Source organism: Esox lucius, chromosome 6, assembly GCF_011004845.1.
Source record: "Esox lucius isolate fEsoLuc1 chromosome 6, fEsoLuc1.pri, whole genome shotgun sequence".
Classification (NCBI taxonomy): domain Eukaryota; kingdom Metazoa; phylum Chordata; class Actinopteri; order Esociformes; family Esocidae; genus Esox; species Esox lucius.
The window spans coordinates 9,717,187-9,732,787 of NC_047574.1; the positions used below are offsets into that span (position 1 = coordinate 9,717,187).

Consider the following 15,601-nt stretch of genomic DNA (forward strand, 5'->3'; position numbering starts at 1 on the left):
CTTGTAGTCTGGGTACTTGGGCACCGGGTGTGGCATCTGCGGCTCTGCCTGCTGTTTAGGGCTGTATGTGAGACATATTTCACAAGAAGCTGTAGTACGGCTAGTATCTGTGTTTCTTCTTGGCCAATACATGACTTTGCGTGCCCTCCGTTTGCCATTTTCTTCTCCCAAATGTCCTTCATGTATCTTTTGCAATATTTCCTATCGCGTTGCAGGTGGAATGACGAACCTGTTCCCTTTGAATATGATGCCATCCACAACAGTGAGTTCTGCTCTACACGTCCAGTAGTCCTGTATTGCAGCTGGATATGTTTGTCTTTGTTCAGGCCATCCTCTTTGTGTTCTCATGGTCGGATCAGCCTCTGTCTCTTTCCTGATCTGCCCTGTTCTCTCTCCAGAAACTGGAAGGGATGACACTATCAGGTCCACATAAGCCTGAATTTGTGCATGTGTCGTTTCATATTTGTCAAATGCAGGCGAAGGCGTGTCTGCACTGAACATGTACTTGCCTGGTGTGTAGGTCATATTCACGTCCTATTTTTGCAGCCTTATCATCATGCGTTGTAGCCTCACAGGAAGGTCGTTGAGCGGCTTTGACATGATTGCCACCAGGGGCTTATGGTCCGTTTCCACTTGAAAAGTGTGACCATATACATCCGTAGGTGCTGGCTAATAGCTCTTTCTCGATTTGAGCGTATCTTGTCTCCGCTGATGTCAAGGCTCTGGACGCATAGGCAACAGGTTGCCAGTCTTTGTCATGCAGCTGTAGCAATGCTGCCCCTAGTCCATACTGCCTCTAGTCCATACTGCCTCTAGTCCATACTGCCTCCAGTCCATACTGCCCCCAGTCCATACTGCCTCTAGTCCATACTGCCTCTAGTCCATACTGCCTCCAGTCCATACTGCCCCCAGTCCATACTGCCCCCAGTCCATACTGCCCCCAGTCCATACTGCCCCTAGTCCATACTGTGACGCGTCAGCTGATATATGTGTGCTTTTTTTCTGGGTCATAGTACTTAAGCACAGGCTCATTAGTGAGTACTCTCTTAAGATTTTAACAGTCTTCCTGCTCATGTGACAGTTTTTTTCTTCTAGGAGACATCTGAGTGGCGCTGACTTTGTAGACAGCTGAGGTATGAACTTTGCAAGATAAGTGACCATACCTAAAAACTTTCTTACATCCTCCTTATTTTTGGGACGTTCCATGTTCTCGAAGACTGACGTTTCCCTTGGGTCTGGACCAATCCTTGCCTCAGAGACTACATCCAAACAGGCACTTGTCTTTGTTCAACCTAAAGTTTACTTGCCCTGTCAGGTTGAGCACCTGTCTCAGTCGCTCATCATGTTCTTCGTGACTGGACCCCCATACAATGATGTTATCCATCATGGTTTTGACTCCTGGTATGCGTTCAAAGGTCATGTGTATTTTCTTGTGGTAGACCTCTGGCGCTGACAGGATCCCGTATGGTAGACGTAAAAACCTGTACCTTCCCTCCGGCGTGTTGAAAGTACATAGCTTTGGGCTCTCCCAATCTAGTTTCATTTGCCAGAACCCTGACGACGCGTCCAGTTTACTAAACCACTTGGCTCCAGCAAACTGTGCCATGATCTCTTCGCTTGTCGGCATCTTAAAGTGTTTGCGCTTGACTGCTTTGTTTAGGTCCCTTGGAACCAAACAGGTTCTCAGCATTCTGTTGGGCTTTTTCCACAGCGGCCAGCGAGCTGACCCATGCTGTAGCTTCATCGATTTTCTTTATCCCTCCTAATTTCTCCATTCTATTTAACTCCTCTGTGCGTTTTCCCCTCAGCTTGAACAGTATTTTTCTGCATGGATGAACTACTGGAGTCACATTCTTGTCAACTTGTATTTTGCTCTTCACTGTGTGTTTCTTATACTCATCCACAGATATGAGGTTTGCTGAGGATCCCGTGTCTAGTTTGAATGGGATGATAGTCCTGTTAACAGTCACCGGTACTATACATTCTTCTTCCTTTTTGTCTTCGTTTATATGCACAGTATCCACAAAGAACTCCTCGGGTTCCTCTTTAACTACATGCACCTTCTTCTCCTTAAAGGCCTCCGCTTTGCAGCTTTTTGAGTAGTGGTTATTTTTCCTGGACACAACCTTGATTTGTGGCTTCCTCCACATTTCCCACATTTAAAGTCTGTTTTAGTCTCTCTTTGTGACTTGTATTTATTTGGGTGTTTAAAGTGCTGTTCTCTTGTCTTTATAGCATGTACTGCTGTCTCTTCCTTGCGCAACTCCTGGGCTTGAGCATTTGTGGTTTCTGCTGCTCTGTTCACAGTTTTGTTTAATGACAGGTCTTGCTCCCGCAGTAGTCTTTCTCGGAGTCTATTATCAGGTATACCACAGACGATTTTATCTCTGATTAGCGTGTCTCTCAAATTTCCAAATTCACACGTCTTACTCAGCGTGTGCAGCTCAGCTAAATACTGATCAAAACACTCTCCTTGTTTTTGATCACATGAGAAAAACGTATATCTCTCAAACGTTATGTTCTTTCTTGGCACAAAGTATTCTTCAAACCTTTCCATTAGTGTACCCAGGGTTGTATCTTCGGCAAGTTGGAAACTGTTATATATATCCAGCGCATCCTCACCTATGACGTTCAGAAAGGTTGATGCTTTTACCTTGCCGTCTTCTTCACCACATCCACTTGCAGCCATATATATATATATATATATATATATATATATATGTCACAGTCCTTTAATGTCAACCCACAATTTATATTGATCAAAATCGGAGTTTGCCAGTCCGTTTTAACTAACAGAGTTTGGTCCGTTAGTTAAACCATCTGCTAACATTGTGCTCTTAATACACCAAGTAGGCTACTGTATGGAACACATATCAAGACCCTCTTATTTGGAGAGATGCAGGGTGTGCCGGCAATTGATCCAAAACTGAATCACTCCACAGCTCATTGTCCTTTGGCGTCTGTGCTGAAATGTGCTTCCAATGGGATTTATGTGGGGGCCTTCAAACAGTAGCATTCATGATGGATAACAAATATGTCAGAAATAATCATTTTTTGGTTGTATGTAGAACACTTTCCATTGAAGGAATCAAAATCTCCCTTAGAAGAAACACCAAAAGAATTATCCCAATGGGACAGGCAGATAACCCTTTGGGGACCCTTTTGAGATTGTGTTTTTAAAAACCTGGCGGTTCCTTTTGACATGGCGCGGATGGTATGAATTATTTTAATTGGTTCCTTGCAGTGCGCCCTGCCTTGGAGAGCTGCGTTATCAGTCACATTGAAGATGCAGTTCAGAGCTGGTGCCTAACCATTTTATTAACAGACTTTAAACCAATGTGGTGTGGCGTTCGTTCCAGGCGCGCTGAATGGACACCCACATAACTCATTCACTTTGATCTGTTGAAGGATGTCTGGAATCTCAGCGAATTTTGATTGTGGAGAATGCTCTCCGCAGGATCCAGCCACCTCAGAATTACACCCGTACTCCAGCATCGATGAGGATGATGAACTTCTGAAGTACATCTGGAGGGAATATTTGCACCCTAAAAAATATGAATGGGTTCTTATTGCAGGATACATACTTGTTTTTTGTGTTTCTCTCATTGGAAACACACTAGGTAAGTTTTTGGTGCAGTCACATGCTACATTTCTACAGTATCATGCTAATTTTAAAATGCTTCTTATCAGATCAAGTATGCAAAGTAAGACACATTGTTGAGTTCATTGTAGGCATATTGTAGGCATGTTCATTAGTAATTTAGTAATGTGTATGCAGGGAAACATAACAGTAGCACATAGTAAGCACATACATATCTACAGTAAGACATACCTAAATCATAAATTTTTCTAAATAAGACTTGTTTATTTTCCAATCGTAATACATTTATCTGCTATACCAGAGGCTCAGCATTCGGCTTCAGCTGGGAAGCCTTGGCAGATGATTAACCAGTTCAGTATTTCTAACTATTCTGCTATAATGCGCAGCTTATTGTGATGATTCAATTCATTTAACGCAGTGATGCAAGCTGTTTTTCAGGTAGTGTGTGCAATGTTTTGTTTTGCATCTCATACAAATGGTTTGGATGTGAAACCAAAAAGTTGAAACCAAATATTAATTATATGTATTTTTTATTTCACTCATAGTCTTCACAAATATTTGTTCTCGTTAGTGGATTTGAATGCTATTGATGTCTCCATCTGCTCCTGTAACCGCAGCATCATTCGGTGCGTCTTGTGATCAGTTTGTTTTGCAGTGTGGAAAAACCACCATATGCGCACGGTGACCAATTACTTCATTGTGAATCTCTCCTTTGCTGATGTCCTGGTCACTGTAACCTGCCTCCCAGCAAGTCTTGTAGTAGACATTACAGAGACATGGTTCTTTGGAGACACTCTTTGTAAAATACTTCCTTACTTACAGGTAAGAGGATATTGCAAGGTTATTTTTTTGAAACAAGGTACTCAAAATATATTTTTGAGAACCCTGTACATGCACAGAAAGTGATTCACTAATGTAAAAAAATATCTTTAGAATCTTTTGAGGTTTTTATATTTTAATATTTTACAGTTTCTTAGTTTGTCAGATTTTACTTTACAATTGTTTTTAAGAAATTAGGAAGAAAAAGGGTTGTAGTGTTAATAGAATAAAAAAAAATTACAACATATTTTCATTCTCAAATATACTGGCACAGGCACATTTCAGACAGAGTCAAGCAGATTATTGAACAAATATGTCTTGCTAATGGCTAAAATCCACGATACCATGATTGGCCTAGGACCAGTGGTATCAAAACAGATAGCATTTCTGTTGTTTCTAACAGTTTAAAGATTTATACATTTTTTGAAGCTCACAAAGTTTGTGTACTTTCAAACACCCCTAATATCCAACTCACGCTCACTGTATCCTAACAATGGGAATTTTGTAATTATGGGGAGTGACGGACAGCGTAATCTCCGTTGTGCTACAGCTTGTCATTCAGTCATTGGCTCTCAGCCAAGCTGACAGCCACAGCTACTAAGAAACACATCTGCTGATTTAGTAGGAATCACCCTGAAACTAGTATTGTTTTGCAACATAAATTATGAATATGAGTGAAACACACAACCACTATGATATACATGTTTTTTAAATGCCAAAGATATTTTATGCCTATTACATTCTATTTCTATTCTCTAAGTATTTAAGCAATGAAGCACACAGGAGGCAGAGCTGTTTAAATGGTGTGTTGTTTGGCCCACATAAATAGCTTGCTAGACAACTTCAATCATGTGAAAAAAGGAACTATAACAGTGATTAGCTGCATTTTCCAATTGTTTATGCTTTTCTCTTGGAATTTACATGGAGGTGGCAATGATAATTATATTGTTGGTGCCTGATTTTGCCTAATTCAGTAAAGATGTATTGCCTATTCCACACAGTGCGCATTGTTCACTCATGGTTGCCTACTGCAGAGTAGAAGGTTTTTCAACTAATTACTATATAGTAACTAATTCTACGGTTATTTCTGGTTTAATCAACACATTCACTTCAAGTATTAATTGAATTTAAACTGAAATTTTGGGCCAAACTTTTAAAATCATGTGTTTTCTCAACTTGTCTCATATGTTTCCTCAACTACAAAATCATATTTGTGATTAGTTACTAAATAATTGTATGTAATTGAAATTGAGGCTACTTAAACAAAATTTCCAATTGGACATGGTCAAATAAAAATGTGTTTCACTATATTCAAGGACCCTACTTAATGGCAGCACTTTATATTAATTTGCTCTGAGTGTTTGTACTGTAGTAGCAATATCGAAGTTGCATGGGTACTGCTAGGTCACCACATGATAATATCATTGTTAAGAATATGGTTGGATTATTGCCACAAGGCATGTAATTACACATTTCCTTGCTAAATGTCTTTTCACATGCAGTTTGGGTTTTCTCACACATTCAGTTGTTCCACTATATAATTAGTGCTTTGCAATTACATGTTTTAAAGTAACCTTTTGATTGCCACGCCAGTATCTCATACCAAATTGTGGCCTTGTGAACTTTTCATGTGTAGGTGTCTCTACCACTGATTCCCCGTGTAATACCAGGGATGTTAAACAGGCTCTGACCTGAACACATTAACTGGAGCAATGCCCAACCTGTCAATCATCTGAAGCCTTTGCACTTAGTGGTCCTCAATTTATGATTTCTACTAAGTTAACATTTGGAACTTTAACATAGCTATAAACATAGTCCCCAAACAAATTCTGATTAGGTTTCAGGGCATTAGCTATGTCGGATAGTTGTAAGAAAAAATATTAAATGAGAGTTAATACAATTAGAAACGTTTTGCCATTATTAGAATAAACTGCAATTTATTATAGGGTAATCAGAATGTAGTTTCAAATTTGTAGACAGTTAAGAGTTTTTTTATTACCCCTCTTGATTACAGATCATTGTATTATATAAACAAAAGTAAAATAATAAAAAAATACTCCTGCCACACCATGATTTATTCATTCTTGTTATATGAAGAATAGGTTAAATTAACATAGATGTGCCACATTAAACAAGAAAATGAAATGCTTGTTTTCAGTTTCACAGAATTATTGTCAAACAGATCAACTGTTCCTAGTAACACTGCAGTACTCTGTTCAGATAAAATCTCGCACCAGAGGAGAAAATTATCTTGAAAACAGTGGACTAACACATATCCAGATTTTGCCTTCAGTGAAAGGTTAGGAATTAGAATACAAAAAGTATGTTTCTAGGTCTAAAGGTACTACTTGTGGCAAACAACATACAGGGACAGAATATTTTAAAGTAATAATACATTTGTGTGTAGGTCACTGGTCATTCTTCTTAGATGGAACACATTATATGATGATCATTGCATTCACATCATAGCCTACAGTACCACCTTTACCCACTAGTATCTATAACAGACACAAGGTCCCCTTTATAATTCTTTAATAGAGAGGTCATATTGTTGACATTTTTACACTTAAAATGTAGCACATACAGTCATATGAGCAGAGTAGGAGAGCTCAAATACAAGGTCCACTTGTATTACACACAGTTATAGATCATGCAGAGAGACAGAAAAGCACATAAGTTAATAAGCCCCTTCCAAATTAACACTTACAGTAATCGGCCGCAAATCCAACTTTCCTCCAAATCCTTCTTCTCCAGACCAAACATTTGCTAATCAGGTTCTGTGTTTGTTCTCTGTTTTACAAATAGTGTTTTCTACTCGTATAGTCTAATAAGTCTTATTACATTACAAATTAAAGATTTAGGAGAATAGGCTTTTCAAATTTTTCTTTGGAGGGTATTTTTGGGTGTATTTTCACTGCATTAGTAGAAAGCAGAGGGAGAGACAGGAAGGTGGGAGAACGGTATGAATGGAGAATGCTGGGATAGAACCCCTTCTTCTGGTGGGAAGCAGTAAATATGTACCAGGGGGTGTTACTGCAATACCACAGCTTTGCACTACCATTTCAAAAAGGAAAACAGGTGAAAACAGATGGTCAATTCAAGATTCCAGACTTCACAGCCAAGACATATAGCATATAGCATATTTAGATACAGTCACACCATGGCCATTTCAAGAATTCACTGCATCCTCTGAAGCAGCAATTACACAGCTGGAGGAATGCACTCTCAGACACCTGTCTGGGTATAGAAATGTATTTAGCAACTTCAGCTGGTCAATTAACGGAGTATATATAACTCTAAAGAAAATCACAGGGAAATGTCTCATGTTCTCTCAGCCGGTGTCTATTAAGTCCATTACCGCTTCTCTTCATCACTAATCAACTGTGCGTTATTTATTGTCCAATCTCCCAGACAATCTCCGTATCTGTGTCGGTCCTGACTCTGAGCTGCATCGCGCTAGACCGCTGGTATGCAATCTGCCACCCACTGATGTTCAAAAGCACAGACAGGCGCGCTCGTAACAGTGTCATCGTCGTCTGGGTGGTGTCCTGTGTCATCATGATCCCTCAGGCTGTTGTGATGGAGTGCAGCAGCCTACTCCCAGAGCTCGCCAACAAAACCAGCCTGTTCACCGTGTGCGACGAGCACTGGGGAGGTAGGCACAAAACCCGCGGAGTCTCTCCTCTGAAAGCCGAGGAATCTATCAGAGGCACTGTGATCCCAGTCCTGGCAAACCGCAGATGAGCGGACTACCACAGGCTTACTGCAGGGTAAGCCTGTGTGAGGCCTCTATCAAAATGAGTTTTCTGGACAGTGACATACCCATGTTCTTGTTAACCTTATATAAAAATAAGATGTGGTTATAATATAATAACATAAGTGTTTTTCTGCTTATTCTCTAGTCGAAGCATCTGTATAGGAGGATAGCTAGAATATAGAGGAAATAAGTAGAATTTAAAAAGGCACCCACTCAAACTAGTCAGAAAGAACATTCAGGAAGCAGAGAGACATAATAGTGTTTGTGTTTAGTGACATGCCCAACAGCTAATACAAACAGTAAGTGCAAGGTGCGAAACACTGCAAACAGAAAGCATATGTTTTAGCTCCATAGCATCTTTTATTGTCAAGCATGTCAGTAAATAACCTTTTTTCAACATTGACCACTTGCAAGTTATTTCTACATGATTAAATGTCCTATTCCAGCCTCCCAGTGCATGATTTCTTTTCTACGTGGACTGGTACCTTCAAATAAATCTAATGAGTTGTAAAAGACATCACTGTATTCATTATATAAAACAAGAGAGTTACATAGCTCTATCCCCACTTAAGTGATGTGATAGAATTCTGAAACAACACAGGTTCTGTCACAATGGGGAACCCCAGTTGATTGTGGTCCATACCATACACATGTTTATGTGATAAATATCAGTCCCAGGTTTTGATGATTGCCTTTTCTTACATATCCACCAAAGCCTGGCTTGTTGGCTTGTGCAGTGAGCCCCCAAGACATCTATGGAAGGGACGTATTGTGCATATAATAGGCACTTGGTTTGTTCTCAGACCCTAGAGCAATGAGCATTAGAAAGGTAATGATCATTGCATTCACACTGGCCTTTTTAAGCAGCAAACGCTACATAGAAGATAAGTATTGTGAAAGCGCAAGTAAAACAAAGACCCCTAATTCATTGACTCTCTGGCTGACTTTTTCTAGTGCTTTCTTCACACCTTTTCTGATTGGCTCAGAGGTTGCGTTAAGTGTTTAGCGATTGAGCAGGGCCAGTTGCTACATGCTAAGCGCTAGCTGTGGGGGTCAACAAAACACAGGGTTAGCACAGCGTGAGTTGTGTACGCAATCAGAGGTAAAACGTCATGTGGTCTAAAATTGCCGTGGTGAGCTCCCACTTTTAAAGGTAAACTTTAAAACCTATGACTAAATTTTAGCACAAACAATGTATATGGCATGTACCACAATCGATTGGGGTTCCCCAGTTTTGTGTTTTCACTGTGACAGAACATGTGTTTCACATTGATCGTTATTTCACAAGGTCCAAATCGCTTTAGTGGGGGGAGAGAAATAAAGCCCTTACTTGACTCTGTTCTGAGTGAGAGAGTTGCTTGCGTAGATCTAGAGAAACAGTTGAACAATTAGTTCAAGTATGAAAAATATTTGATATTTATGCTGCCAGGTTGCTTTACACACAAATGTAAAGTCATACATGGCGTGCCAGTCGCAGAGTGTGCAGCATACAGAAATTTGCTTTCCTTTGTCACACGTTGCATATGAAATTCAGAGAGTGATTTCCAGAGAGTGGGGAGGAGATCAATAACCCATCCACTTTGGGACACAATCATGACTTTATTGATGCAATCAATGACTCAATAGCTTAAGAGCATGACATTTGAACAAACAAATCTCCTATTATTTTTAACAGGAATCTAAAATCGTGTTATTAGTTTACACTTCACTCAGAAGCCAACAGCAATGCATTTTGTTCATTGTGGCTCCTGTAGAACACAATTAGACCCTGCTCCATTAGCCCTTTATCATTTTCTTCCCCTTAGCTTTGGGAAACCTGTGCAAATGTCAGAGGCACGCATGAATGTACAAATGGATGTCCAAGGTGCAAAGGAAAATGGGTGATTTGTAAATCAGTCATGCCTCCTTTGCAGTTCAGATCTGTCAGTGCTTACATTTCCAACAATGTAAAGTGTATTCTTTGTATTTTCGTTTAGGTGAACCTTTCTGTATTACTGAACTTTCTTTCAGCACAATTTCATGAGGGCTTTTGTACAATTTTGCCTCTTTGCATTACATTTCTTCTGTGCCCCTCATTTTGGATTATTGTACAGTGGTCATTACCTCATGCTTAGTTCATGTACTGCATACGTGCAGACATATTTGAAAGTATGATCATTTACCAATTACACTCACAATTCCTATTAGAGGTTCTTTTGTCTTATTTGTTATGTTTCCTTCTCTCAACAGCGGACGTCTATCCCAAGGTGTATCACATCTGTTTCTTCTTTGCCACGTACTTTGCTCCACTCTTTCTAATGGTTCTGGCATACACCCAAATATGTCATAAGCTGTGGTGTCAACAGGTATGTATATAAATTCATGTTTGTGAACAAAAACAGACACTTGCACTCTTTTACCAATCTGGCTGTTCCTTTATCTAGCCTGAAGTCACTGAATAGGGTAAGATATAAAGATATTGGTAGTTGCCATATTTACACATTTACACATATTTACACACAGGTAATATTTACACATTTTCCCGAACGAGACTATGATATTAATGTGAGATCTCACAATTTTATTTAATATCATGTTCTTAACACCTAAACAATTATTTTAGTTTCTGCCAGGATTCTCAACTTATTTTTGTTGAGAATAGGGTAGCCTAGACATATTAAAGCTGGTTTGGTGTCTCTAGTTTCAGCGTATATAAGTTTGGTGAGGTGGCAGGTAAGCCTTGTGGTAGGGCCAGTAACCAAAATGGTTACTAGGTTAAATCCCTGAGCCAACCAGTTGAAAAATCTATCTGTGGTTCTTATATGGGAGTATATTCCTGCCTGACAGTAAAGCATTCTTTCTGACAGAGATGGTTTCTACCATATTGTAGAAAATATGATCCATTCAAACTCTATTACTCTTCTACATATCTATGGACCAAACATGAATAATCCCACACAAACTCACTTAATGGATAGGGAAAATGCTTTTATCAAACTACAGAAAAACTAAATGAAATACTTACATTTGAACATTTGAATATTATCAGATTATTTATGCAAATTCATCAATTTCCGATTGAGAACAAATTACCAAGAATTGCTACTGGACAGACATTAAAGCAAAGTCTGTAACTTTGAAAATTCTCTCATCTCTCTAGTACAAATAATGACACATTCTAGACATAACCTAAGCAGAAGCTAATCAGTTAAAGATGCAGAATTAAGTGTAATTTCCCCTCCATGAAATAATAAGATTCCAAACAAACCATGAAAATTGGCTAGACATCTGGATTCTCTTGAGAGTATTATAACGAGTTCAGTGGTGCTCTCTTATCTGTAAAAAATGTTTGGTCAGGCCAATAATAATGGAGTACTCCTACCTACTCTGGATGAAGCAGTAATTCTTAAAGAAAGCAAAGATCATGAAGACGAATGGCAACATATATCAGTTTCTCTACTCAATACATATACTTTATAGGCAAAGACAATGGCTATCAAACTCAGCTCCTTGGTGGGCTAACTAGTCCATTTGGATCAGACTGGCTTTGTCGCCAATAGAATCAAGTTCTCTAGTCCCATGTGACTCTTTGAAAGCGTCTACTCTACCAAAATATTTATAAAACCAAAATGTATCCAACCTGGTCTCATTGGAATACATAAACTATTTTCCAAAAATCTTTGACAGATGAATTTGTAATATACAGTACACTAGGTGAAGTAACGTTAGCTTGATAATCCAGAAAGAAATAGGACCTTGCAGGCTGTGTTTCATATCCACGTCTTTCTCCGCAGTTTGGCCCTCTACCCACTGCTCCAAATAGGAACTTCCTGTTGAGGGTGCGAGTAGTGGTTTTACCATGGTCACTGCCATATATCACAAGTGGTTTTATTTCTAACCAAAACCCAAACCTTAACCCTGTTTCTCATACCTGCCTATAACCAGCAACTCAAGAGACAGCCACCCATTCCTAGGACAGTGAGATAGTGGAGAGATGAAAGGTTGCTTTAAGAATTCAGACATTTTCAAAGAATCATCCACCAGAAAACATTAAAGAATATGAAGCTCATCAACAGTCACAGTGCTGAAATAGAATAATATTTCTACCGCCACAGCTGATCGATGGAGGATTCACGGAGGACTTCTACTGTATTAAGGTGTGACAGAAGTTTGAGTATGCATGAATCAATATGTATGCTAAATGGCACTTATACAAGCACAACCTTTTCAACCTTGGACAAACAAGACAACAACTGTCATTGCTTTGTGTTTGACAACTATCTCATGCCAAGCATTTTTTTATAGTACCTGGAAGGCGGAACTTCTGATGTTAAACAACAGAGGATATTTTGAGTCCCTGTGTAATAATTAGGACCAGAGGACAGCCATGCATATGTATAGGTTCTTTCACAATGAAAGCCACCGTATTCAGTAGATTTGAAAAATCTGTCCAATTATCTTTATTGAAATACCCTGACGCACACAAATTCCTGAGTAATCTAATGTTTAATAGTCCCATCCAGATTCTCACTGAGCTGACCTATCTTAGGAATATGCATAAAAACAATTAATGGAATTAGATCAAAATGGGGTCTAGCAATTGTACCTTTTATTAGACATAGCATAACATTACAGTAACTTGTTTCTGGCATCAAATAAAAAAACATAATGTATTTTCCCAAAAACCATAACATTTCTCAGTTTCAACAATTGATATGTTGTCTTTGTACTTTTTTCAAATAGATTCAGGGAGAAACGATTTGCACATCATTGCATTCAGTTTTTATTAGCATTTTACGCAGTGTCCCAACTGTTTTTGGACACAGGGTTGTACAAAACCTGCGTTTATTTGCGGTTACATAGCCACTAAACTGCTTGCGTGCCTATTAAAGATCACAGTGTGATGGATTGTGGGTCGTATGCCCCGTGAACAGATTCCTGGGACGTCAACTGCGCTTCAGAGGAAGCAGTGTGCCGTTTACCATCCCGGGCCCAGGGATGCGGTCATGGTCGGGAGGAACGTAGTGTCCGCTGAGATCAAACAGATCCGAGCCCGTCGGAAGACGGCTCGTATGCTGATAGTGGTGCTCTTTGTCTTTGCTCTCTGCTACCTGCCCATCAGTGTCCTCAACATCATGAAAAGGTAACAGCCTCTTTGTGTAGCCATTGCAAATAATAGGTTTGATAGGTCCAATAGGTCCAGTTAGACTGTCCGCACACTTCATTTAATAGCTTGGTGTAATTACTGATCAGGTCTCACCCTGACGTTACTTTGTCATTGCAGAGTGTTTGGGACATTTAAGAACACGTACAGCAGAGAAACTGTGTACGCCTGGTTCACATTCTCTCATTGGTTGGTATATGCAAACAGTGCTGCAAATCCAATCATCTATAACTTCTTAAGTGGTGAGTTTGTGAATTGTCTCAACTTAAATATTTCATGATTTTATTGCCCCATCTGCTGGACAGTACGGCATCTCACAGAGAATGTGAAAGAGAGTAGCTTTAAAAGTGGGCTCTGATGTGCCAGCATGACTTGCTCAAAATATTTTAATACCAAAAAATATAATACTGAAGTAGCAGAATTGAAAGAAACAGCTGAATGAATTCATTAGCTGAAGTGCCATTATGGACTGTTAGATTTCAATTGCTGTTTTTTCTCCAATCAATTCTTTCAATTCAAATGTGATTGAATGTGAAGTTATTTCATGGCCAGAAGTTCCACAGCTTGTCTTCACAACTTCTCATCACGTTTTCTGTGGCTCTTTTCTTTTAAAATTGCCCTAGAAAAAAACTAGCAAATAATTATCAAATATTATTTTTTAAACCAGGAAGTATGTTATTATGCTCATGATACTTTGCATCTGGAAGACAGTACGAAGATCTTTATTGCATCCCTGTTGGAAGATGTGTCCAAGTTAGGGTTGGTAATTTGGCACTTGCTCACGAATAATAACACAACTAACAATAAACAACCACAACACACACAAACCATGATAAGATGAACACAGGGTCAGGCCCCAGTGACCCTGGATGGAAAGCATCACTGAGGGTAAAATCAGTAAAATAATAACCATGCAAAGCTTTTGTTCTACAATACACATTTGAAGGCTGTGATTTCACATTCCTGCTTGGTTTTGATGATTACTTGAAGTAAAAATTGCCAAATTGTTCCATCAATGTAATTAATGCAGACAATGGACAACCATACATGTTGACTGTACCTTATGCACAATTTCTTTGGTTTAAATAGTTTGTTTGTTTAACAAAGAATAGCTTTTTTCTACAGGAAAGTTTCGAGCAGAATTCAAAGCAGCCTTTGCAAGCTGCTGTTTTGGCCGGAGTCATAAGCAAACAGAGGGAAAACAGACAAGAAAAAACACTGAGAGCCGTAAATCTTTGTCCACTCAAGTCAACGTCATGGACAATATCTCCCGGATATCTGAACATGCGGTTTATTAACCCTATCCTGGAGCTTCATGATCTCACCATGCCATCCAGTTCACATTGCCAATCACTGTCACCATGATGCAGCATGTACAAAAATCACTATTTTAAAACATAATCATGTCGTAACCTCAAGACATTTTGAATGAGACCACATATTCTGAAATGAAAATGGAATGCAAGCCCTAAATATTTACCTCTACGTGTGAAAAAAAAAAACTCTCACCTGCTGCTCTCGGACAAAAAAGCCAACAGTCATGTCTGTTACAAATGGACAACCCTCATAATAGATCCTCTTTGATTCTCTTCCAAGCGGAGGTGCGAAGAAACATCCAAGTTGTTGTACTCCTCAACATAACAAACAGAATATTTAAAAAGCACAAAGATAAACTATGAATGTTTACTATCAAAGTTACCTAAATCAAAAGACTATATAAAAAACTGTCTAATACATGTCTATTTGTGGTGATGTTTACTTATGCATTATGAAAATCTCGCTTGCATAAATATATAATTCATTTTCTATGATTAATACCTATGCCATTAAATGTATGTAATCTATAATTATGTATCTCCATAAATAAATATTGTTATGAAAGCCTCTGTAGATGGTTTTAACAGCCTCACACTTTTTAACTTTTTTTCTCATTTTCTATACACGTTTTATTTTCTGAGAACAGCATTGATTTCAGAACATAAAATAACACTGCAAAACTTTCAACTGTGATTGTGTTCACAAACCTTTAGGTCAACCTTGAAAATTTCACAATGCTTTGTTTTTTGAAAGCTACTTATGATGGTGATGTCTTACTGGTATTTCTTATTATGCAATGTTATTGTGAGTTTTTATTTTTTATTTTTCCCCCTCAAAGATTTCAGTTGAATTGTTCACGTTATAGGTCACATTAAAGGTGGACAAAGTTCTGACTTGATTTATCTTTGTCTCATTCTTTTACGACACAAGAACCTGGCATTTTAACAGGGGTGTGTAGACTTTT

The 15,601-nt window shown here is 38.8% G+C and overlaps 1 protein-coding gene across 1 annotated transcript; it reads left to right on the top strand.

Annotated features, from left to right (window-relative positions):
• The first annotated feature begins 3,280 nt into the window (after positions 1-3,280).
• On the top strand, positions 3,281-15,198 carry hcrtr2 (hypocretin (orexin) receptor 2). Its single transcript, XM_010888969.3, has 7 exons — positions 3,281-3,620; positions 4,245-4,423; positions 7,832-8,075; positions 10,407-10,522; positions 13,091-13,299; positions 13,441-13,562; positions 14,446-15,198. Exons 1-7 carry the CDS (start codon positions 3,410-3,412, stop codon positions 14,616-14,618), a joined length of 1,254 nt encoding a protein of 417 aa, XP_010887271.1. The 5' UTR covers positions 3,281-3,409; the 3' UTR covers positions 14,619-15,198.
• The last annotated feature ends 403 nt before the right edge of the window (positions 15,199-15,601 follow it).

Coding starts and splice junctions, on each gene's coding strand:
- hcrtr2 (XM_010888969.3), top strand. CDS start 3,410: ATGTCTGGAATCTCAGCGAATTTTGATTGTGGAGAATGCTCTCCGCAG. Junction 10,523..13,090: donor ATAAGCTGTGGTGTCAACAG/GTATGTATATAA, acceptor CCCCGTGAACAG/ATTCCTGGGACGTCAACTGC. Junction 13,300..13,440: donor GTCCTCAACATCATGAAAAG/GTAACAGCCTCT, acceptor TTGTCATTGCAG/AGTGTTTGGGACATTTAAGA.